Source organism: Pseudophryne corroboree, chromosome 1 (genome assembly GCF_028390025.1).
Source record: "Pseudophryne corroboree isolate aPseCor3 chromosome 1, aPseCor3.hap2, whole genome shotgun sequence".
NCBI classification, from domain to species: Eukaryota; Metazoa; Chordata; class Amphibia; order Anura; family Myobatrachidae; genus Pseudophryne; species Pseudophryne corroboree.
Genome location: NC_086444.1, coordinates 884,275,367 through 884,302,446, shown reverse-complemented (window position 1 = coordinate 884,302,446; position 27,080 = coordinate 884,275,367). Strand labels below are relative to the sequence as shown.

At 45.4% G+C, this 27,080-nt stretch overlaps 1 protein-coding gene across 10 annotated transcripts in view; it reads left to right on the top strand.

The window, feature by feature from the left end:
* Positions 1-27,080, top strand: part of SLC4A4 (solute carrier family 4 member 4) — a 393,000-nt gene that overhangs the window by 126,996 nt on the left and 238,924 nt on the right. For all 10 annotated transcript variants that reach the window (XM_063920111.1, XM_063920108.1, XM_063920104.1 and 7 more), the window contains exon 3: positions 9,300-9,482. In XM_063920111.1, coding sequence (XP_063776181.1) covers positions 9,300-9,482 — 183 coding nt within the window. The remainder of the gene's footprint in view (positions 1-9,299; positions 9,483-27,080) is intronic.

The following is a 27,080-nucleotide window of genomic DNA, read 5'->3' as shown; positions in this document are numbered from 1 at the left end:
GAGGCTGGGGAACAGTCACACAAGGAAAAAATTTCCAGGGAAGTGTGATTAAGTCTGGAGAATTCTCTCCGCATAAATAAGCTTAGAGCAAATTTATAATGCTCTAAACTTAGCTAGACCTCTGCTTCAAGGTCAGCCGGTATTGATCCAGTGGGATAACATCACGGCAGTCGCCCACGTAAACAGAAGGGCGGCACAAGAAGCAGGAGGGCAGTGAAAACTGCAAGGATTTTTCGCTAGGCGGAAAATCATGTGATAGCACTGTCAGCAGTGTTCTTTCCGGGAGTGGACGACTGGGAAGCAGACTTCCTCTGCAGGCATGACCTCCACCCGGGAGAGTGGAAACTTCATAGGGAAGTTTTTCAACATGATTGTGGACCGTTGGCAAAGACCAAAGGTGGACATGATGGCGTCCCGCCCGAACAAAAAACGGGACAGGTATTCCGCCAGGTCATGAGACCTTCAGGCGATAGCTGCGGATGTTCTGGTAACACCGTGGGTGTACCAGTCTGTGTATGTGTTCCCTCCTCTGTTTCTCATAACCAGGGTATTGAGAATTATAAGACATAGAGGAGTATGAACTATACTAGTGGCTCCGGATTGGCCAAGAGGGACTTGGTACCCGGAACTTCAAGAAATGCTCACAGAGGACTAAGGGCCTGGGGAGCTAAGAAGGGACTTGATTCAGCAAGTACCATGTCTATTCCAAGACTTACCGCGGCTGCGTTTGACGGCATGGCGGTTGAATGCCGGATCCTGAGGGGAAAAGGCATTCCATAAGAGGTCATACCTACCCTGGTCAAAGCCAGGAAGGAGGTGACCGCACAACGTCATCACCACATGTGGTGAAAATATGTTGCGTGGGTGAGGCCAGGAAGGCTCCACGACGGAAATTCAACTAGGTCGATTTCTACACTTCCTGAAAACAGGAGTGTTTTGGACCTCAAATTGGGGTTCATTAACATTTAAATTTCGGCCCTGTAGATTTTCTTCCAGAAAGAATTGACTTCAGTTCCTGAAGTCCAGATTGTAAAGGATGTATTGCATATACAGTTTTTTTGTGCCCCTAGGGGCACCGTGAGATCTCAACATAGTGTTGGGATTTCTTAAAATCATATTGGTTTGAACCGCTCAAATCTGTGGATTTGAAATATCTCACATGGAAAGTGACCATGCTGTTGACAAATATCTCACATGGGAAGTGACCATGTTGTTAGCCCTGGCCTCGGCCAGGCGATTGTCAGAATGGGCGGCTTTGTCTTACAAAAGCCCATATTAAAATTTTCCATTTGAACAGGACAGAACTGGGACTCGTCTCCAGTTTCTTCATAAAGGGGTGTCAGCGTTTTCACCTGAAACAACCTCTTGTGGTGCCTGCGGCTACTAGGGACTTGGAGGACTCCAAGTTACTAGACGTGGTCAGGGCCCTAAAAATATATATATATATATATATAGTTAGGACGGCTGGAGTCAGAAAGTCTGACTTGCTGTTTATACTGTATACACCCAACAAGCTGGGTGCTCATGCTTCTAAGCAGTCTATTGCACGCTGGATTTGTAGTACAATTCAGCTTGCACATTCTGTGGCAGGCCTGCCACAGACGAAATATGTGGATGCCCATTCCACAAGGAAGGTGGGCTCATCCTGGGCGGCTGCCCGAGGAGTCTCGGCATTACAACTTTGCCGAGCAGCTACGTGGTCAGGGGAGAACACGTTTGTAAAATTTTACAAATTTTGATACTCTGGCTAAGGAGGACCTGGAGTTCTCTCATTCGGTGCTGCAGAGTCATCCGCACTCTCCCGCCCGTTTGGGAGCTTTGGTATAATCCCCATGGTCCTGACGGAGTCCCCAGCATCCACTAGGACGTTAGAGAAAATAAGAATTTACTTACCGATAATTCTATTTCTCGTAGTCCGTAGTGGATGCTGGGCGCCCATCCCAAGTGCGGATTGTCTGCAATGCTTGTACATAGTTATTGTTACAAAAATCGGGTTATTACTATTGTTGTGAGCCATCTTTTCGGAGGCTACTTCGTTTTGTTATCATACTGTTAACTGGGTTCAGATCACAAGTTGTACGGTGTGATTGGTGTGGCTGGTATGAGTCTTACCCGGGATTCAAGATCCTTCCTTATTGTGTACGCTCGTCCGGGCACAGTACCTAACTGAGGCTTGGAGGAGGGTCATAGGGGGAGGAGCCAGTACACACCATGTGACCTAAAAAGCTTTTTAGATGTGCCCTGTCTCCTGCGGAGCCCGCTATTCCCCATGGTCCTGACGGAGTCCCCAGCATCCACTACGGACTACGAGAAATAGAATTATCGGTAAGTAAATTCTTATTATTTGGGTATATATTTTCCAGTGAATATCTCAGATTTATATTCAGCCAACTATACAGAGGTTTTTAACAGGGTGTCACAGTTGCTGTCCACCTGGTCCTCTCTACCTTTCTCTTTATTAGGGAGAGTAGCCATCCTGAAGAGCATTGTGTTCCCTAAAATCTCTTATCTCCTCCAGATGATCCCTATCCAGCCCCCTAGCAAAAATTTATTGTTATATGATAAACTGTTTTCTAAATTCCTTTGGAACCATAAGAGATCTCGGATCTCCCTTCCTAAGCTTAAGATTCCTCGCGCTAAGGCTGTCCCTGACCTCTTAGCATTCTTCCGGGCTGTGAATTTTAGATATATCTCAGATTGGCTATTAGGCACCTCCTCATATGTTAATTATGATGTAGAGCAAGATCTTGTATATACCTACGATCTCAGAGCGCTGCTACACCCCACAAAACCCCTCCTCCCATCTCTGGCGCGTTCTAATATTCTTTTTTGGGATACTTACCGCTCTTGGGGAGCCATTAACAAAGCTCTACACCGAAACCCAGAATATTCCCCTTTTATTCCATTCTGCGGAAACCCCTGTTTCACTCCACCTTTTGACAACACCAAATTCCTTGCGTGGAAGTCTAGGGGCATTGCCCTTATTCGTGACGTATTTGACCCGGGTGGACTTTTGCTGTCATTCGCGGAATTAGCCGAGAGACACGGTGTGCCCTCATCTGATTTCTTTATGTTTCTCCAGGTTCGTCATTTTGTACAATCTCTCCCCATCCCTCCTGTGCACGAGCGGAGGATGGACCCTCTGTCCCACTTATTGGTCACGTTACCGACTCTTTTTCATACAATGTCAGCTGGTTGTACCAGGATATGTTACCTAGCAAGCCTGATGTTCTCTGGCCCCCTATGTTATCTAAATGGTCAAGTGAGTGGTCCTGGGATCCGGAGGTGAACTGCTTCCTTTACCCCCTCCCCTCTATCCTGAAAGCCCTGCATTCTTCTCAGCTTCAGGAAATCCACTTTAAATTCTTACATCGGGCTTATATTGCCCCAGGACAGCATAAATATATGGTCTCTACAGACTCTGGACACTGTATCAAGTGTAAAGCACCGAATGCCCTTTTTATGCACAATTTCTGGCACTGTCCAAAGATTAAAAGGTTCTGGAATAAGATACTGTGGTATGTAAGATCTACTTTCCAGATTGTGCTCCCTCTGGACCCAGCAGCGCTCCTTGGCCTTAACACTACAGCCTGGTGTTTACCCCCCTCTCAAGCTCATTATGTCCCGTTTCTGTATGTTTTGCTGACTTTGGGAAAGAAATTGATTTTAAACCATTGGATATATAGAACTTCCCCCTCTATTGCTAACCTCAAGTCCCTTCTTACTACTACGTTATATTTTGAGCGTCAATCTACTCTCCCAGACCTTGACCGTAAAGCTCTGCGTTTCTACAAGAAGTGGGGACCGTATATTGACTCTCTGCCATCTCCCCAACAACTCCACGTTCTAAAAATATTTGACTCACTTAGTTGGGATGCTTATAGAAAATTATGTATTCCTATTGGTGATAACCCCCTTCTGGCCCCTAGGTGACACTCGTTCCCTTCCCATTGGTACGGAGCGGGACGGTCCCTTCGCTACTTATATGTGTGTGCCGTGCTTCACGGGCTTTAGCATCTACAACCCCCCCCCACCTCCTCCCCCCTATAAATTCATATCCATGTCTCTGTTGTTCTGTTCTTTTTCTTTCTTTCTTTCTCTGTTGCTGTATTATTAGTTTCGTTAGTATGTATTAATGTATTAGTGTGCAGATTTTATACTGTATAGTGCACTTTGGGTCTGGACTTTTGACAATAAGTGCTACTGATGGTGTGAAGTTGCATTGCCACGGTTTCCCACGCTGTTTAAATTTACCCATGGCGTCAGTGGTGGCTCTCAATGCTTACTCTTACCCTCTGTTGCCTATCTGTACCAGGCATATATTTCATCTGCACTTTGTATTGTACTGCACTGCATTGTTTTTCTATTCTTTTGTGGAAAAAACCCAATAAATATATTAATAGTTCAATTAGATCAGGCATGGTACAGAAGGATTGGCGAATAGCCTGAGGTAGTGCCATTATTTAAAAAGGGATCCAAAAATCTTCCAGAAAACTACAGACCAGTTAGTTTAACATCTATAGTGGGGAAAATATTGGAAGGAATTCTAAGGGACGGCATACAGGAGTATCTACAGTCCGCTAGGATTATTAGCAAGAACCAGCATGGGTTTGTGAGGGACAGGTCATGTCAGACTAACTTAATTAGCTTCTACGAGGAAGTGAGCAATAATCTTGATCAAGGAAAAGCTGTGGACGTGGTCTTCCTAGATTTTGCAAAAGCCTTCGATACAGTTCCTCACAGGAGACTGATGATCAAATTAAAGGAGCTTGGCCTAGGAAAAACTACTTGCACATGGATAAGCAACTGGTTGGATAGCAGGGTACAGCGAGTAGTGGTCAACGGGAAGTCCTCAACCTGGTCCCCAGTAGTCAGCGGAATACCACAAGGGTCCGTACTCGGTCCACTAATGTTCAACATATTTATCAATGACCTAGAAATAGGCCTGGAAAGCACAGTGTCAATCTTTGCAAATGAAACTAAACTGTGTAAGGTAATTAATTCAGAATTGGATATGGAGTCCTTGCAGAATGATCTATCTAAACTTTAACTCTGGGCGTCTAAATGGAAAATGAGGTTCAATACAGACAAATGCAAGGTTATGCATTTTGGGACTAAAAATAAACTTGCATCCTACATATTAAATGGGGAACGCCTAGGGGAAACAGAGTTGGAAACAGATTTGGGGGTATTCATTGATAATAGGCTTAATAACCATACACAATGTCAAAACGCAGTAAAGAAGGCAAGTAAGGTGCTAGCGTGCATAAAAAGGGAAATTGAGACAAGGGACTCGGATGTAATCATGCCGCTGTCAAAGGCATTGGTACGTCCGCACCTGGAATATTGTGTTCAGTTTTGGGCACCATTGTATAAAAAAGACATCAGTGAACTCGAAAGTGTTCAAAGGCGAGCTACTAAATTGATTAAAGGCCTAGAAGGACTGGACTATAAGGAAAGACTTACTAGGTTGAATATGTATACACTAGAAAAGAGGCGCCTAAGAGGAGATATTATTAATATCTTCAAATATGTAAAGGGACATCACAAGGAGTTATCAGAGGAATTATTTATTAAAAGAACACAGTTTAGGACATGTTTAGGACTGGCTGCGACTGGAGGAGAGAAAGTTCCGAACGCAACGGAGGAAAGGGTTCTTCACTGTTAGGGAATTCAGGATTTGGAATTTCCTGCCAGGGAAGGTGGTAATTGGATTTAAAAAAGGAATGGATACATTTCTGAATGAAAAAGCTATCCTAGGTTATAATACTTAAAATATCAACGTGGTTAATCCGGGGGTAACATGAGTTATAGTAGCTAACTAGCCATAAAACATTATTCAGAAAGTATGTAGAATCATCACAACTTAAAACAGATTGAACACGATGGGCAATTTGCCTCTATTCAACCTCAAATACTATTTTACTATGCCACACCTGCAGTGCACATGCATACCTCCCAACATGACCCTCTCCAGGAGGGACAGAATGCTCTGCTCCTGGACTTCCCTCTTAATTTATGATTGGCATCACCTGTGTTGAACAGGTTAATGGATAAGAAAGGTGTTTCAGCACAGGTGATGGCAATCATAAATTAAGAGTGAAGTCCAGGAGCAGAGCATTCTGTCCCTCCTGGAGAGGGTCATGTTGGGAGGTATGCACATGGGGGTTAATTCCGAGTTGATCGCAGCAGGAACTTTGTTAGCAGTTGGGCAAAACCATGGGGGTAATTCCAAGTTGAACGCAGCAGGAAATTTTTTAGCAGTTGGGCAAAACCATGTGCACTGCAGGGGGGGGCAGATATAACATTTGCAGAGAGAGTTAGATTTGGGTGGGTTATTTTGTTTCTGTGCAGGGTAAATACTGGCTGCTTTATTTTTACACTGCAATTTAGATTGCAGATTGAACTCACCACACCCAAATCTATCTCTCTCTGCATATGAAATATATCTACCTCCCCTGCAGTGCACATGGTTTTGCCCAACTGCTACCAAAGTTCCTGCTGCGATCAACTCAGAATTACCCCCCATGTGCACTGCAGGGGAGGCAGATATAACATGTGCAGAGAGAGTTAGATTTGGGTGTGGTGTGTTCAATCTGCAATCTAAATTGCAGTGTAAAAGTAAAGCGCAGCCATTATTTACCCTGCACAGAAACAAAATAACCCACCCAAATCTAACTCTCTCTGCAAATGTTATATCTGCCCCCCCCCCCCCCCCCCCCCCCTGCAGTGCACATGGTTTTGCCCAACTGCTAACAAACTTGCTGCTGCGATCAACTCAGAATTACCCCCATGGTTTTACCCAACTGCTAACAAATTTGGTGCTGCGATCAACTCTGAATTACCACCAGTGTTCAGTGCTGTGGGCATTTATTTTTGCAGAACTACTTAGTGACTTCACAGTTACCCAACTGAATAAAGACAGTAGAATCCTTGAAAGCAGGGGCACATATGTGAGTGTATCACTTCTTAGCCTGAGGTCAGTTTTTGTCCGGCTCCTCCCCATGACTTTCAGGAAATAATCAACACTTCTTTTTTTGCTAGTGTGTGCCAGCATACTTCCTATCTACTGTAGTATAAAGTAATGCTTTCTCATGAGAACAATTTGTTACAAATAGCTCAACTGAAACGGTTTGGAGCTATTCCAGATGATCGTATCTAATGCTCATTGTTTTCTTATTTTCAGTTATAGTTGCGAAAAGTTATTCCACTCAGTAATTTTATATCATTTCAAGCAACTACGTTACATCTTATTTGCACAGAATAAGAAATTAATATAATGTTTACTGAACATCTTTGAGGTTCCAAGGGTTATTTAGTAGTATTAACTCTTTAAATCCAGCATCCGAAACTGCTGAAGATGTGACAGCTTTAAAATAGTAAATTTACTCCTATGGTGGGTATTCAATAAGTGCAGTTTTTTCGCCATGTGCTGGCGAAAACGCAGGTCGTTTTAGCTGATTTCGAGGCATTTTTCGCCAATGCCTTTTCATATAAAAAAAAGTGAAAATGCATTGGCGAGGGCAAAAATGGGCCGCAGTTGAATATGCTGGAGGGTAAATTTGATAGCTCCAAAATTGCTGGAACTATTTGAACCCCCCCACCCCCACCCCATACATGTATGTCTCGTGCCACAAAAATCACCTCTCTCTAAAGGTTACCCACGTCTATTGTTATGCCTATAATAGACAAAATATTGTGTAATATATAAATATATAAGATACAAAGGGCCTTATTCATCATCAGGGGCTGGTTGGCTCCCGATGATGAAGATTGCGGTAAGGGATACTTATTACCGGAGCAATTCAGCGTTGCTCTGGTGCTGCGATTACTGCTCCGAAAAGCAATGTTACTGACAATCCCCATTGTCAGCTTTTGTGCATGTGTGACCTGAGGTGACCTGAGTCGCCGATCACACAGTAAGGAGGTGGCAGAGGGATCCACTCAGATACCGCATCGCATCCCCGAAACTCTTCCCCATGAAACGGAACGGAGCTCTGAGAACAAACGCCATCTGAAGATGGAGTTTGTTTTCGCAGGCATACACCATTTTGAAGTTTGATGAATATTATGCGGTCCTATCAGAGGGTGTAGTATGGTATGCCGGCGACTGGGCTCCCGGCGACCAGCATACCGGCGCCGGGAGCCCGACCGCCGGCATACCGACAGCGTGGCGAGCGCAAATGACCCCCTTGCGGGCTCCCTGCGCTCGCCACACTGCGGGCACAGTGGCGCGCTACGCTATTTATTCTCCCTACAGGGGGGTCGTGGACCCCCACGAGGGAGAAAATCTGTCGGTATGCCGGCTGTCGGGATTCCGGCGCCGGGATACTGTGCGCCGGGATCACGACAGTCGGCAACCTGAAGACCACCCCTATCAGACTCCTAATAATGAATGGCCCATTACATAAAATATGCTCATACTCTAATATCATACCTCCCAATATTGGTGGTCAATAATTTGAGATCACGCATGCACCGAAGTTGTGCGCACCCAAAAAGGGCTAGAGCCTTATGGAAAGGGTGTGTGGCTTCGTGTCCCCTTTCACATCGTTGTGGGGGCGTGCCCAGCTCTCACTTCACTGTGAATATATGCCGTGCACATTGCTTGGCATGTATTCACATGCTGCTCTGCAGTGGTGATTGCATCCCCCTCCCAAGAGTGGGATGGCAGGAGAATCCCAGGTAAATGGGACTGTCCCACCAAAAGTGGGACAGTTGGGATGTATGCTAAAATACTCTAGTTAAAGATATTTATCCTTATGGATAAATAAAACATCTCCAGTTCTGACATTGGCTGATGGTTTGCGTACAAATAAAATGTTTGGGTGTCTACACAGGCGCAAAACCCATTCTGCGCATGTGCAGAACAGGTCTTGCATTGTCGCTCTCAGCCCCCTGTCGCGATGAGGATGGTTCCTTGCTAATACTGACAGGAGGCGTCTACCTCCTACAGGTGCCTCTTGCTGCATTAGAATTTTAATGACACAGAATTGCACAGCCACTTCTTTGTGGCTGTGCAATTACTTAGACACATGAATCAGGCCTTTTGTGTATTTGTGAATGTCACTAATAGCTTATTCTTTTAAAGAAACTTGTATTTTATGTTATGCAAGTGGGCTCTCTTACATCTATGTCTGTCTGTTATTGCCCAGTCTTGTGGGTACTATATAAGTACCTGTTAATAAAGAAATAATAAAATATTAAAAAAAAAAACCATTTTGGTTGTATAGGCACAGTACAATAACATTGCCAGGATGATTTGTTATAACAGTTTTTTTTTTACATTTCTCTTCAAGGTCATCACACCGTCTACATTGGAGTTCATGTTCCTAAGAGTTTCAGGAGGAGAAGACGTCATAGACGCAGAACTGGCCACAAAGACAAAAAAGAGAGAGATAAATCAGAGAACTATTCTGATGTGGATAAATCTGATACTGAAAATGTAGATGACCACAGCTCCAACATCCTTAAACCCCTCAGTAAGTACAATATACAATCTGTCATTTGCATTGTTTATGTTTTATGCTGGCCGTACAGAGGAGGATATCGTTCCAGGGCAAATGATAATCAGCCATTTGCTCCCACATGGCTGAAAAATGGCCAAAAATGGTCTGCCCAGTTAGTTGGCAAAATCAGACAGGTTTTATTTTCCCCAACTAATCGTTCTAGTGTAGGGGGAAACTGAACGATAAGTAGGCGGACACCGGCCGGCAGTCCAGAAGTAGTACAAAAGGTACAGTTTAACATATTATAATAGACATGTAAAAGTTTTTTTTTTCTTTAAAAAAACAAAACCCAAGTATTAATTTATTAAAAACATGCAGAAGTAGGCCAACACTGTCCTCCTACTTCTGTGACATTACAAGTTGACTGGCCTACTGAAAGAGTTGGCTGGTTGGATTAAAAAGTTGTTTAGGGGGGCGTGGCTTGGCTGCTGAAGGAGACAGTTGTGCTCTGAGAGTGCTCCTGGGACCAACAACTATATATTACATATATATTCCTTTCCTGCCCTCTTCCAACTGCCCCAGTACTTGCTTTACCCCTGCTGTCCCCCCTGCTGTCCCCCCCTGGGGTGCCGCGGAATCGGGGAGCAGTTTTCACTGCTCCTGCGGGTTGCGGCCTGCGGGGAACACAGAAGCCGGGACCTCAATTTCCCTCTCATTCCAGACGTGACACCGGGACCCACAGTTCGGGCTGCTGACTCCCCCCGGAGCTCCCTTATACACGCCGCCAGAAGAAGAAACCTCCCTGCTGCTGGCTGCTCGCCTCTGCACGGCGTGGAGGACTCACCGCTCGGGACGGAGCTGACGGAGGCCTGGCGGCCATTACTATACCGGGTCAGTGTCCCCCATCCTCCCTCCCGCACAGAGCGATACGCCTGAGTGCTCCCCCGTCCCTGCCTTACCTCCGTGGCACGTCCTCTGCCTGACGAGCCCGACGGGGGACCCTCTGCCCCGCTGTGCGGCCTGGAACGGGGCCCTGGGGATCGGCGCCGGGTGACGGCGGAGCACAGGAACTGGCGCGACCGCGAGAGTAGGTGCGCTGGACACAGCCGCCCGCTCAGCCTCCTGGTCCTGGCTGCTTGGGGAATATCTTACACTGCCACCAATGCTACGGGCCACTCCAGGGACACATTAGAAAACACAGTCCCGGAGGCCCCATAAGTGAAGCCGACGCCGCCATATTAGCTATGGGCTGCATGCCCACTCAGCCCCCTATACGTCCTGGGCTGCATCTATAATACCCTGCTGCAAACTAAAATAGTCAGGAGACTAATTATATGTGGGGACAACACCCCAGTCTTATGGGCCCCCCTGTATCTGCATATTAAAAACTGCCCAGCACTCTTGCTAGCTGAGAAGCAGGCAGTCAGCCTCACCTCTCTATACTGCTGCTGGGATTGGAGCTCCCTCTTGTGGCGAATCTTGAAACTGCACCCCTTTCCCCAGATTCTCTTATACTACCTCACTTTTTTGGCAGAGAGGCTAGGAAAGCATCAAGATGGATGAACGATATGCCGACACTCTCCAACTACGATACTTAACCCTTCGCTCTATGGTACCTGGACTTTAAACTACAATGATCTGATCAAGCCACGCTGGGGGGAACGCGCGTAATGACACCCGCACCTGTACGTGGATGCCCAGCTCGACGATAACCTCCTCCGATCACGCCTAGCATCGTGCCTCATGCCGGGCAGACGGTCTACCAAAAAAAGGTCATCTGCCTTAGCCAACTCATCCCGAACCAAGGCCTTTCAGACGCTATTTCGACCGCCGACACCTGTTCCTACTTCCACCACTCCTTCCTCGTCCTCCTTGCCCTCCAGAGCTATGGCAGACAAGACGGCTGGGGAGAAATCTGCTCTCCCTCTGCCATCTTCTCCCGTGGTGGAATCCTCAGACTTATCTACGATTCTCTCCACATTGCGGTCCCTGCCCACCCGGCAGGACCTTCAATCCATGGAACAACGAATACAGGATTCTATCCAGACCCGTCTCTCATCCTTGCAGTCGGACATCACGCAAGTCGCAGATAGAGTAGCAACACTAGAAGGTTGCGCTGAGAAGACGGATACAAAAATTTCAGACCTTCACGATCTTATCTCTCGGCAGTCGTCTTCTCTGGTAGCCATGGGTCGACGACTCGATGACGTAGATAACAGAGGTCGCCGGAATAACCTAAGAATACGAGGTTTGTCTGAGGACGTAGCACCCCAAAACCTTGAGTCTGCCCTAACCAAAATATTCAATGAACTTTTGGAGATGGACTCGGAATACCAGATAGTGTTTGACAGAGCACATCGGGCTTTACGTCCTAGAGGAGCGCCGACGGAACGACCCCGAGACGTTATCTGCAGACTCCACTACTTTCAAGAGAAAGAGGAGATCCTCAGAGCAGCTAGACGAGCACCGGACATTATTTTCCAGGGCCAGAGGATACAAATCTTCCCGGACATCTCGTGGTCTACCTTACAGCAGAGGCGTATACTTCGCCCCATCACAGATGAACTTAAAAGCCGTAACATCAAATTCCGCTGGGGTTTCCCAATATCTATCCAAGTGACCTATAAAGGTTCCCTTTATGTTCTGCAGGAGTATGATGGCGTCAAGGACTTCTGCTTAGCTCTAGATATCCCGGCCCCGACCCTCCCTAATTGGCTAGACCCGTCTGAACTTTCACTGGCTCCTCCACCCCAAAGGGAGCGATGGCAAAAAGTCCGTAATACTCGGAGGCGTCGGCGGAATGACACATCCGGAGAGCCCCCACCTGTGCCTGATGCTGCGAATACCACAGATGACATGAGATGACAGGACCGGACAAGAGTTCCGGCTAAGATCCATAAAGACGCGTGACTAGTAGATATGTTTATTGAATAGTGATATATTGTTTTCTCTTTTACGCTGTTCTTTCGATACAGGTTGAATAGTCTACTCTGACGGTTACTCAAACACGCGATTACCACTCATAGATGCCTACGTATTGATACCCCCTACCACATTATAATACCCTGGCTTATGTGTTTGTTTCCTGGTTTCTAGGTTACCATTTTTATACTGGACTACCGATTCCTGTTTCGTTGTCTTGCCCCCATAGACCTACTGCCCTACTGGGTTCTTACAATTTACCGATCTAGTCTTTCCCTTACTAGAACTATTATATCCACTGATTAGCATTGAACAGTACTGTTTATATCACAATGCTACCTATGATGGTGTGTCCCGGTTCCCCCCAGACCCCCCCCTTGCTCTGCTATACATTCGTAGATCATGGGCCTTTTCTGGTTTCCCATGACTAATGATGCAGAGTATTGCTGTTGCATTGACAGCAGCAGTTGTCTTTATCTCTTTAAGTCTCTGTTACCCCCCTCCCTCCCTCCCTCTTGTGTTTTCCTACCCCCCTCCCCTTATTTAGATAAGGTGTTCTGGGCGGCTGCTCTTTTCGTAAGACTACATGGGTATCACAGCGAACCAGCAATGCTGGTACCCACGACCATCAGACCAATATGGCTACCTTAAAGCTGGTATCGTTTAATGTGAAAGGCCTCAATATCCCTGAGAAGAGGTCCCGGCTCCTACACTCTCTACACACCGACAAAGCGGACGTGGTGTTCCTTCAGGAGACGCACTTTAAAAAAGGAGCCTCTCCGAAGCTACACTCTCGTCATTTCCCGCAGGGATATTATAATGATTTCTCTGGGGCTAAGGCCAAGGGAGTTGCAATCCTGTTTGCCAAACATATTAGATTACAGGATGTGTTAGAAATCCCTATTGGAGATGGGAGGGGCCTGATGGTGAAGGCTACCATTGCTGAACAAATTTTTACATTTGTTAACCTTTATCTTCCTAATCAGGGTCAGATTCGCTTTATGAGGGAGGCCTTGGAGTTGATAGAACAATCTTTGACAGGGGTATTAGTGATAGGAGGTGATCTTAATTGGGCATTGGAGCCTCTTCTAGATACTTCAACTGGAGCACTTAGATCCTCTAAGACTGATGTTAGACGCTTCAAGTCAATTTTGCATGATTTTCAGTTAATGGACACCTGGCGCCTGCTCCACCCCAAAGATAGAGACTACACGTTTTATTCCCACCCACATAATTCCTATACCCGTATTGACTATATCTTTATTGACCATAACTCCCTCGATTTTCTAGTAGATGCCACAATTGGTCAAATAGTCGGATCTGACCATGCCCCAATAACTGTTACCCTGTCCTGGCGCTGTCCCCCCCCACGTCAATGGCGCTGGCGCTTCAACGAGCATTTCCTTAGAGACCCAGACTGCCGAGCCCAACTGGACAGTGCCATTGAGGACTATATAGCTCTTAACATGACTAATGAAGTCTCCCCAGTGACGCTGTGGGAAGCCCATAAATGTGTGATTAGGGGCAAGTGTATCCAATTGGGCTCCCTCCTTAAAAAACAAAAAAACGAATGTCGAGAAGCCCTACTTACTAAAATTAAACGGCTGGAATCCATTCATAAATCCACGCTAACTTCAGACGTGTTAGCAGAATTGCAAGACGCTCGATCTTCTCTTAATGGCTTGCTAGACGAAGGCACTCGTAGGGCATTTCGCTGCTGTCGACACAAGTTCCACAGATGGGGTAATAAACCTGGGAAACTTCTTGCCCGCGCCCTTCGTGCCCAAAGATCCCTGACTTATATCAGAGAGATTAAGGACTCCTCTGGTGTCCCCCATGCTTCTGACGACAAGATGGCTGGGATTTTTCATACGTACTATACGAAACTCTATAATCTGACCTCTCAGCGCTCCCAGTGTGAGCAGTCGGTACATGGGAAGGCAATAGAGGATTATCTAGAAGAGATTAAATTCCCGTCCCTCTCCCCTGCTATAATTGAGGCCCTTGACATCCCTTTTACATCCGACGAATTGCTGTCCGCTCTGAAATCCTCCCCGTCTGGAAAGAGCCCAGGTCCTGACGGCTTTCCCATATCCTATTACAAAGCATTCCAAGATAAACTTCTCCCCCTCCTGCTCCGGGCATGTAACGCGGTCTCTCCACAGATCCCCTTCTCAAACCAGTCCCTGGAGGCCCATGTCACGGTCATCCCTAAAGACGGAAAAGATCCTTCATTACCATCTAATTACAGGCCAATCTCCCTCCTTAACGTTGACCTTAAATTATATGCTAAGCTCTTGGCGAATCGCCTGTGTCAGCTGCTTCCAACAGTAGTGCACCCGGATCAGGTTGGTTTCGTACGTGGTAGAGAAGCGAGGGACAACACCATACGAGTGATTGACTTGATTGCCCATGCGAACACCGCTAAGGTCCCCATGATGCTTCTCTCCATAGACGCTGAGAAAGCCTTTGACCGCATTGACTGGGTCTTTATGGAGGTCGCGCTGCGTCGGTTGGGCCTGGGAGAGGTGTTCCTGCAAAAAATATTGGCGCTATATCGAACACCCTCAGCACAAGTGCGGGTAAACGGAATACTATCTGACCCGATAGTCATCTCTAATGGGACTAGACAGGGATGCCCGCTGTCACCATTGATATATGTTATCTGTATGGAAGCTCTGGCAAGAGCAATTAGACAAAATCCGGATATCACTGGCCTGAGGGTGGGCGGAAACGAACATAAACTTGCATTATTTGCGGACGACCTTTTAGCGATAGTTACAAACCCTGCTGTTTCCCTGTCTGGACTTATGAAGGAATTTACACGCTTTGGAGCATTATCCAATTTCAAGATTAATTATGCTAAATCAACGGCTCTTAGTATCTCTCTCGCCACAGACTTAGTCTCGTCTCTAAAAACATCATTCCCATTTGCCTGGCACCCCTCACATATTAAATACCTAGGTATTCTGATCCCCTCCTCCCTCTCGACCACTGTCACTCTGAACCATATTCCTTTATTGCAAAAACTGCGTAAGGAAATGTCACAGTGGCTCCAACAGAAGTTCTCCTGGCTAGGCCGTATGAACATTGTAAAAATGAATATCTTACCACGACTACTTTATCTTTTCCAAACTATTCCCTTAAAGCTCCCCCATCAGTTTTTGGCAAATGCGCACAAAGCAATCAGCCACTTTGTTTGGAACGGCAGAAAACCCAGGTTTAAACACTGCTACCTATTCTTAAAGAAATCTCAAGGGGGCCAGCAGCTGCCCATGATTACGGCATACTATCAGGCTACAATTTTGAATAGGGTCCTGGATTGGTCACGGCCTGATGCCGGCTCTAAGCGGTGGGTTGACTTGGAGAAACGCTCTTCAGGTTTGCATTTACAGGCAGTACCCTGGCTTGGATCCATTGGCCGCTCTTCGCACCTGACGGTTGGGCCCACCTTGGCTCTATGGAGAACACTGAGATTCAAAATGGGTCTTTCCTCATCAACTTCTCTGCTTCTCCCACTCCTTGACAACCCACTGTTTGGACCAGGCATGGGTGGGGGTGTGCCCACTAGGTGGAACAGGGCAGGTTTGACTAGAATAACACACTTGCTCTCTGGAGGGAAGATTAAAGCTTTCAATGACATTAGAGAGGGAACTGATATTCCTGCGACTGACTTCTGGTTCTATCTCCAAACTCGCCATTTTATTTTATCTCATAGGACAGCTACTACACTGACTGGTAGTCTTACCCCTTTTGAAGCAATGTGCACCCAATCCTCTGAACCCTCACATGTTATATCAGGTATCTATAAGATATTACTGCATGGTCGCTACACCGGTAACCCGGCTTTCTGCGCGAAATGGGATGCAGATCTCATACCTAGAGGTATACACATCAACTGGCAGAAGCACTGTGAAGCTATGTCCCGTTGTTCTACTAGCTTAGAAGTTATTGAAACACAGTATAAACTTCTTACCAGGTGGTATCGCTGCCCTTCCCTTCTTCATAAGTTTTATCCCTCAGTATCCCCCTTGTGCTGGAGGTGTGGGAAAGAATGTGGCTCCCTTCTTCATATATGGTGGGACTGTCCCCTGATCACCACCTTTTGGAACCAAATAATTCAAATATCCTCCAAGATCCTGGGGTTTCAGGCGCCTACTGGAATCGACTTCTGGTTGCTCTCCCACACTACAATCCCACTGGCAAAATATAAACATTCCCTTCTCAAACATCTCAATAACGCAGCGAGAGCTGTAGTGCCAGTCCATTGGAAGTCCCGGGCCCCCCCTCAAATATGGGAATGGTTTCAGCGGATAGAATTCTATAGATCGATGGAGGATATTTTTCACTCTGTCCTTGACTCACGTGCCGATTATGTTGCCACGTGGTTCTCTTGGATAGAGTTTAAGTCTACCTCTACCTACAAAGACCAGATCCCACTAGACTCAACATGATGCCGTTTATCTGTGTATCACACCTCGCTACGTGGAACCCGCGCTAATATTTAATAAAGACTGATTAGCTTGCCCATTTCCCCCCGTTTCTATTCCCATTCCCCCCTCTAACCCCTGTCTTGTTTAGTGTGTAGATGTTGGATGTTTTATATTTTACAGTTACCTTAACCCATGTATTTCTACACTGTACGACTTGTTGTACTCTTGAAAATGTCCTAATTTTTTCTGTAAAACCAAAATAAAGAATATATAAAAAAAAAAGTTGTTTAGGTGTGTGGGGCAGTATTTAAGTTGGACGGTTGGTCAGTTGGATGGTTGGAGGAAAGTTGGTCTGATCTATGGCCAGCATTAGTTTATGGTAACCTTTATTTGTAATTATCTTGGTATCACATAATTGCTGGTTAGGGTCGTAACTTACCGAAGTGCACGATGCCCAATCATATTGCAAAGAATTATGTACCTAAAATTTAATTAAGTTCATTTATTAATTGAATGTTTCTATATCTAATGTTACTTTAAGTATTGAAGAAGTTGATAAATAAAAGCTGTTTGCTGATTGGTTGCTATACTTCACTGCACCCCTACATGCAGTGTTAGTAAATGAAGCCTAATAAAAGATATAATGTTAGACAGAGTAGTAGAGTTGAGCATCCCACATTCATGGTCTACCACCATTCTCCCAAAAAATCTGCGTGTGAATCTTCGGCTTTAGCAAATGGGTTGGTCCATATTACTACATCTGGTAGTCTGCTCTGATTGTGTAAAAAATGGAGCACATGGCAACAAAGCATGGATATTCTGGGAGACTAGTATGTATGATATGTCAACATTCATCATGTAGGCACTGATGAAATGTCAACATAATAGAATGTCAACATATTGTCCGTGGTGGCCCAGTGGTCATTTACAGCTCCCGGGGATGGCAGCATCTCCTCCGGCAGCTTCCAGGTCCAAGCGGTCAGATGACTGTCAGTTCTGGCAGTGTCTTCAGATCACCGGGGTTCCAGCAAGTATACCTGTTAAATCCCTTATCCCTAACCCTAACCCCTGTCCCATCTAGTACATAACCCTAACTTTTTCCCTGTAGCCTAAATCTGGGTACACACTAGGCGGTATTTTGTCCAATCCAGCGCATCAGTTCGACATAATGGGCACATCGTCTAGTGTGTATTGGCAATAGCATGTTCCCACGGGTCATTTGCCGGGTCAACAACACGCCCAACGGGGCTAACCTGGCAACAACCAGATGCAGGTGAATGCAGCTGTTTACAATATATTGCGCGATCGTGCGATACATTGTCCAATGTGTACAGCACAGTCAATATATTGTTACATTGGTCGTGCTGTTGGCCAGATACACACATTATTTAGTGTGTACCTGGATTTACCCTAACCTCCCCCTAGTACCAAACTTTAACTCTCCTGTCCTGCAGCCTAACCCAAATGTAGACATTCTGCCAATGTTGGCATTTCACATGTCGGCATTCTGAGAATGTCGACATGCTACCTATTGCCATTTTGACAATGTTGACATTGTAACTGCCGACATTGGGGTTTATTTACTAATATTCGTGTTTTGGCCGTTTTGAAGGGTGTTTGAACTCGAATGGTATCGGGTGCATTTTACTGCAACTTTTTGAATCCTGATACGATCATTCACTAAGCTGCCGAGTTTTGCACATTCGTTTTTTCCGATGTCAATGTGATTCGTAATATCAGGCAGTGTTTTACGGGAGTGATGAGTAAAACACTGCCTGAAAAAACACAAGGAATCCCGGCCGGATCTGTGAGATCCGTGCAGGGCTTCATTGTGTACCTTAAAAAGTTGATTAAAGTCTTTAAAATTCTGAAAAAAATTGCGTGGGGTCCCCCCTCCTAAGCATAACCAGCCTCGGGCTCTTTGAGCCGGTCCTGGTTGAAAAAATATGGGGGAAAAAATGACAGGGGTCCCCCCATATTTAATCAACCAGCACCGGGCTCTGCGCCTGGTCCTGGTTCCAAAAATACGGGGGACAAAAAGCGTAGGGGTCCCCCGTATTTCTGAAACCAGCACCGGGCTCCACTAGCCAGGTACATAATGCCACAGCCGGGGGACACTTTTATGCTGGTCCCTGCGGCCCTGGCATTACATACCCAACTAGTCACCCCTGGCCGGGGTACCCTGGAGGAGTGGGAACCCCTTCAATCAAGGGGTCCCCCCCCTCCAGCCACCCAAGGGCCAGGGGTGAAGCCCGAGGCTGTCCCCCCATCCAAGGGCGGCGGATGGGGGGCTGATAGCCAAGTGTGAAATTGTGAATATTGTTTTTAGTAGCAGTACTACAAGTCCCAGCAAGCCTCCCCCGCAAGCTGGTACTTGGAGAACCACAAGTACCAGCATGCGGTGAAAAACCGGGCCCGCTGGTACCTGTAGTACTACTACTAAAAAAATACCCCAATAAAAACAGGACACACACACCGTGACAGTACAACTTTATTACATACATGCACACCAACATACACACTTACTTACCTATGTTCCCACGAGGCTCGGTCCTCTTCTCCATGTAGAATCCTAGGGGTACCTGTGAAAAAAATTATACTCACATAATCCAGTGAAGAATCCGGCCTTTGAATAATCCACGTACTTGGCAAAAAAATAAAACGCAAACCCGACCACGCACTGAAAGGGGTCCCATGTTTACACATGGGACCCCTTTCCCCGACTGCCAGGACCCCCTCTGACTCCTGTCAAAGAGGGTCCCTTCAGCCAATCAGGGAGCGCCACGTCATAGCACCCTCCTGATTGGCTGTGTGCTCCTGTAGTGTCTGTCAGGCAGCACACGGCAGTGATACAATGTAGCGCCTATGCGCTCCATTGTAGCCAATGGTGGGAACTTTGCGGTCAGCGGTGAGGTTAATTTCGGTCAACCGCTGACCGCAAAGTTCCCACCATTGGCTACAATGGAGCGCATAGGCGCTACATTGTATCACTGCCGTGTGCTGCCTGACAGACACTACAGGAGCACACAGCCAATCAGGAGGGTGCCACGACGTGGCGCTCCCTGATTGGCTGAAGGGATCCTCTTTGACAGGAGTCAGGGGGGGTCCTGGCAGTCGGGGAAAGGGGTCCCATGTGTAAACATGGAACCCCTTTCAGTGCGTGGTCGGGTTTGCGTTTTATTTTTTAGCCAAGTACGTGGATTATTCAAAGGCCGGATTCTTCACTGGATTATGTGAGTATAATTTTTTTCACAGGTACCCCTAGGATTCTACATGGAGAAGAGGACCGAGCCTCGTGGGAACATAGGTAAGTATGTGTGTATGTTGGTGTGCATGTATGTAATAAAGTTGTACTGTCACGGTGTGTGTGTCCTGTTTTTATTGGGGTATTTTTTTAGTAGTAGTACTACAGGTACCAGGGGGCCCGGGTTTCCACCGCATGCTGGTACTTGTGGTTCTCCAAGTACCAGCTTGCGGGGGAGGCTTGCTGGGACTTGTAGTACTGCTACTAAAAACAATATTCACAATTTCACACTTGGCTATCAGCCCCCCATCCGCCGCCCTTGGATGGGGGGGACAGCCTCGGGCTTCACCCATGGCCCTTGGGTGGCTGGAGGGGGGGGACCCCTTGATTGAAGGGGTTCCCACTCCTCCAGGGTACCCCGGCCAGGGTTGACTAGTTGGGTATGTAATGCCAGGGCCGCAGGGACCAGTATAAAAGTGTCCCCCGGCTGTGGCATTATGTACCTGGCTAGTGGAGCCCGGTGCTGGTTTCAGAAATACGGGGGACCCCTACGCTTTTTGTCCCCCGTATTTTTGGAACCAGGACCAGGCGCAGAGCCCAGTGCTGGTTGATTAAATATGGGGGAACCCCTGTCATTTTTCCCCCCCATATTTTTTCAACCAGGACCGGCTCAAAGAGCCCGAGGCTGGTTATGCTTAGGAGGGGGGACCCCACGCAATTTTTTTTTTCTGTTTTTACACTAAACAGACCCTTTCCCATAGATAACCATGCACAGATCTCACTGATCCGTGCATGGTTATCCAAACTCGACTCAAAAAAGCAGGTCTATTTTTTTGCTGCTTTTTTTAACGAATCGAAACAAAACAGACCCGCACTTGAGCACTCAGAAACTAACACCCAAATACGAATGAATAGTGAGTGCCCGTATTCTATGAAATAACAGCCGCGTTTGACCGATGGTCTATTCATTCGTATTTCGGAAGGTTGTCATTCAAACCATTACGAATAGACCAGACACTGCCGAGATTGGTGCTTAGTGAATTCCCGGATTGGGACTTAGAAAAAAAAACGCAAATCGGCCAAACTCGGATTTTTAGTAAATACTGGCCCTTGTTTTGTTGACATTATGAATGTCAGCTTTATTACTGTCGATCTAATGACTACATCCTGATAAAATGAAGCTGTATGTATGCTGTAGTGTTGGCAGTTAAAATGAGTCTATAGTTCCGCTGCAGTTTTGCATATTAGCACGTTTGTACTTTGTAGTATTATCTACTGAGTCTATGGAATCGGAAGCACATCAGTTAACCACAGGATAACGTGTCCAAGATAATGCTGTTTTTCCTCTGTGCTCACCCATAAGAGACACATGAGACACAGCAAGGTTCAGTCATTCGTTGTGTCTTGTACAGTATATAATCATATCATAGGCCAGCTAGGCTGTCTCAATATTTACTCATCTTCATTGACTGTTTATTCTCCCCCCTATATCTAATTACTTGATAATGAAAACCAGTGATGTGTCCCTTTTACAAAATATATTTACTTACAGTAGAAAGTTCTAATTCCCTACTGTTAATGCTACTCCGCTGAATGCTTAGACTTATATTATTAACTAGCGCTAGGTCTTTGTTTTGATATTCATTCTGTTTATTGTGTCACATTATCATGAAAATACTTGAATTTACTGTGCTACTTGTGAACAATTTCTTCGTATCTCCATTTACCAAAATGCATAGTACAGTTAAAGAACAGCCGTCACTAGTGATTGTAGCTTGAAGGAACAAGTTGCAAGTTCTGATTGACAGCAGCAGTATATTATTATTACTTTAGTTACTATCTGCAGCTCGAGGTAAAGTAATCTGTCTTTATTTTTCAGCACGTCATTTTATTTATCCCTGTAGCGTATACTTCTACTGCCCTGAACCGGACAAACCTACTGCGTCAAAGTGTTTGGGGCTTATCTTGTTCCTAGGCATAAATTGTTCCACTTTTGTCAATCACCATGATGTCAAGAATGTGATGATTGTGGTGGGATGGGGAATGGTTGGCCAAGACTGACAATAGATAGCCCCAGTAAAACAGTTATATAACCACTTCCCCACAGAGATGCGTGGCTGGAGTGTGCAGCATGTAACACAGTGTTCTGGGGCAATCACCAAATTGCCTCTTACCTATTGCACTCTACTCTGCTTTAAGGTGATTTCCACAGAAATGCAGGGCAGATGGATATCACTGAAATAGCAGTGGCAAACTAATTCTTTTAATAAACAGAAATAAAGTACATCTAATCTGTTCATTTCACAACCTGCTCCCCTTAACACTATTCCATCTCATCTTCTCCTTTCTCTCTCCCTAACTGCATGCATTCAAACCTCTTCATCATACCCGTCTTCACTGACATATTCTCATCCTCCGAGCACTTCAGGCATACACAAATCTCACCAATCCTAATAAACCGTTATGATATCACCCAACCTATCTCGTAGCTGCCTCCAAACAACTTGAGCAGCTTGTGTACAAATAATAACCGTGTTTATGAAGCTAAAATAAATATCAGGCACAAATATTCGCTACTCTTGTCCAGTGTGTACACAACGAATGACGAACAACAGAAAAATACAGTGCTCAGAAATGACCGCAGTACAAGACTATGGGACGTATGCAATTAGTTCCGATCACATTTCGGAGCTAATGATTTTGCCCCACGAGTAATCATTTAGGGCCGTTTTCGGCAGTTTTGAAGGCATTTTCGCCAATGCCTTTTCACCTTCTTTTTTTAAGTGAAAAGGAATTGGCGAAAAATGCCTCATAATTGGTGAAAAATTGCCCACATTTTTGACGGAATTCAAGTGGATTCGCTGATCCACGTATTTTCTGCCCCTGTCACATTTTTCGCCTAGGCGAAAATATTGCATAGGGCGAATCTCCATTCGCCCTAAAAATAGCAAAAAAATTGCATATGCCCCTATGTATGTTAAATTCATTACATAACATTTAAATCTAAAATGGATAGATGATTTCCATAGGCCTGTTATGAGCAATAAAATTAATTGTCTCACCAATAAAGGAATAGAAAAATAAAGTTTACATATATGTGTTGAAAACAATAAACAATGCTTAGTTATGTTCTAATAAGACAATCACTAAACATCTACAAATGTGTCCTCATACACTATTCATACAGCCGCACCAACCATCCCTTCTCGGCGCGCCAAGTCCCATGCAAATCGGATTGCACCGTGTGTCTTTTTTGCATCCCTTTTGCATGAATGTGCTTGTTTATTGCAATGAGATGTGACAAAACCACTTCACGAGTCTGTTAATACTCCACACTTCTATATCTGTGAGCGACTAGTCTGAATCTGTATACAGAATGCTACGATATATTGTCCGCAGCTGTTTCCCCATTGTTCTTTGCATACAGATTCAGACTCAGTTACACAAAGATATAGGGATGTCCATATCAAATTAATCACTGCAGTTTTGTGAAGGAAACTCCATTTTGTTATATCACATTGCAAATAAGACACACATTTGCACAAATAAAAGATGCAAAAAAAGGCACTTTGCAAAGCTTACTCGTACCATACGTCGCATATTGAGGCAAGGTGTGTAACGACACTTCTGGAGTTAGCAAATGAAATAAATATTCTAATAATAAGCAAAACTACTGTATGGAGGGGTGTGTGGAATACAGACTGAATAATTAACTTGATTATATATGTACATCTGTGCAGTTTAAGTTGTATCTAATTTATATACAGTGTAGTATTAGTATAATTTATTCTTTATCACAAATACAGTACCACTGTTATCTTGCTCTTCCCTCTTTCACTTATCATTCCCTTTGTGACTCTCTGCAATCGGATTCTGGAATCAACATTCCAAAAAAATTTATCAACAGTCTTCTTACACAAAAATCTAAAGATCACTTCATTATACTCATTCTCCCAGACTCCTTTGCTGCTTCTACACTGTTGATCACCGGATTCCCTTCCTAGCAGCTACTGTAAGTGCTCCTTTTGTGTTTCGACCCTTGATAGTCCAAGGCTTTGTTCTCATTCCTCTGCTTTTCTCACTGTACATTTTTTCTCTTGGTGATCTACAGTAATTTTCTCTTTTGACCCCTGGTACCACTTTTATACTGACAAAACACAAATCTACTATTCCTTTCTCTCGCAGCACCTATCTCCTCTAATATCCCACATCACCAACTCTCTCTCTCTCCCTGCTACTTCCACACGTATGTGCCAACACTATCTAAATTCTTTGAGACAAAATCGAGACAAATAGATTCTATTTTCCAGTATCTTCTATTGCCTCTCAGACCTTTTTTTTTTCTTTCAAATATATTTATTAGTAATGAATAAATTCACACATATAAAAGCAAAACATTCTGAAATTACATAGTTTCACAGAGCCATTGTAATAATAAAGTATAAAGCAGATCATAAATACAGAAACATGACGGAACAAAGAAACGAAACCAAGACGGTTATTGCAAGTGTAGAGAGAGAGCAGTGGAAGTAATAACATAGTTGAACTAGAAAGGCGGAGATCCACGTATAAGCAATCCCATGTTATACCATGTAGTGAGTCTGATCGCTTTACGTATGAGATCCCTGGTAGATAACGGGAGAGTAATTATATAAGGTAGCCATATACTAAAGAATTTGGAAGAGCGAGTTTCCGTGTCTAATAAACACTCCACCCAGTCCATCTGATAAAGGTAGGAGAGTCGAGGGAACATGAGTGTAATAGACACAGGCTCCCTGTGTATCCACTGGGACAGTATAGTTTTCTTGGTGGCTGCGGCTATACGCGCCAACAATAATTTGGTGCCTTCGGGTAAGGAGAATGACTGAGCATCATAATGATTCCAAAAGGCCCAATCTAGGGAAGTGGTAAAGGGAATGTTTAAAGTTACATTGATATAATCACCAATGTCCTTCCATAGCATTTGAATTACAGGGCAGGTCCAGAGACAATTAATTATGTCTGCATCAAGGGTGGAGCACTTAAAACACAAGGAATCATTAGAGACACCTGTAAGAAATATAAGGCGAGGGGTGTAATATGCCCTATGTAGAATTTTTAAATGCATTTCAACATATGAGGAATATACCAAATATTTATTAAGCAGTACATGCCATTTAATTATAATTTGCAGATCTGTATCAAGTAAAGTATCTTTCCATTTGCCCGTCCCCGTTGTGAGCTTGGACAGATCTAACCTATGCCTGGTGTGTGCGTATATTAAAGAAGTAGAACAAGAAGAGCTAATGCTCAATCTGAGTTGAATATCCAGGGGAAAAGTAAAATCAGTATGTCTTAAACATGCTATCAAATGCGTCACAAAACTTCTCATTTGAAAGTTAGCAAGCAAGGGAAAAATAAGAATTTACTTACCGATAATTCTATTTCTCATAGTCCGTAGTGGATGCTGGGACTCCGTAAGGACCATGGGGAATAGCGGCTCCGCAGGAGACTGGGCACAAAAGTAAAAGCTTGAACTAGCTGGTGTGCACTGGCTCCTCCCCCTATGACCCTCCTCCAAGCCTCAGTTAGGATACTGTGCCCGGACGAGCGTACATAATACTGCCCTATCCGTGTGAAAAATCAGGTAAGGGCTTTTATAAGACAAAGCCGCCAATTCTGAGACACGCCTGGCTGAAGCCAGGGCTAACAGCATTACCACCTTCCATGTGAGATATTTTAATTCCACAGTGGTGAGTGGTTCAAACCAATGTGATTTTAGGAACCCCAAAACCACATTGAGATCCCAAGGTGCCACCGGGGGCACAAAAGGAGGCTGTATATGCAGTACCCCTTTGACAAACGTCTGGACTTCAGGCACTGAAGCCAGTTCTTTTTGGAAGAAAATCGACAGGGCCGAAATTTGAACCTTAATGGACCCTAATTTTAGGCCCATAGACAGTCCTGTTTGCAGGAAATGTAGGAAGCGACCCAGTTGAAATTCCTCTGTAGGGGCCTCTTTGGCCTCACACCACGCAACATATTTTCGCCAAATGCGGTGATAATGTTTCGCGGTTACATCCTTCCTGGCCTTTATCAGGGTAGGGATGACTTCTTCTGGAATGCCTTTTTCCTTCAGGATCCGGCGTTCAACCGCCATGCCGTCAAACGCAGCCGCGGTAAGTCTTGGAACAGACAAGGTCCCTGCTGGAGCAGGTCCTTTCTTAGAGGTAGAGGCCACGGGTCCTCCGTGAGCATCTCTTGAAGTTCCGGGTACCAAGTCCTTCTTGGCCAATCCGGAACCACGAGTATAGTTCTTACTCCTCTCCTTTTTATGATTCTCAGTACTTTTGGTATGAGAGGCAGAGGAGGGAACACATACACTGACTGGTACACCCATGGTGTTACCAGAGCGTCCACCGCTATTGCCTGAGGGTCCCTTGACCTGGCGCAATATCTGTCTAGTTTTTTGTTGAGACGGGACGCCATCATGTCCACCTTTGGTTTTTCCCAACGGTTTACCATCTCTTGGAAGACTTCTGGATGAAGTCCCCACTCCCCCGGGTGAAGGTCGTGTCTGCTGAGGAAGTCCGCTTCCCAGTTGTCCACTCCCGGAATGAACACTGCTGACAGTGCTATCACATGATTCTCCGCCCAGCGAAGAATCCTTGCAGCTTCTGCCATCGCCCTCCTGCTTCTCGTGCCGCCCTGTCTGTTTACGTGGGCGACTGACGTGATGTTGTCCGATTGGATCAATACCGCCTGACCCTGAAGCAGGGGTTTTGCTTGACTTAGGGCATTGTAAATGGCCCTTAGTTCCAGAATGTTTATATGAAGAGATGTTTCCATGCTTGACCACAAGCCCTGGAAATTTTGTCCCTGTGTGACTGCTCCCCAGCCTCTCAGGCTGGCATCTGTGGTCACCAGGATCCAATCCTGAATGCCGAATCTGCGGCCCTCTAGTAGATGAGCACTCTGCAGCCACCACAGAAGAGACACCCTTGTCCTTGGCGACAGGGTTATCCGCTGATGCATCTGAAGATGCGATCCGGA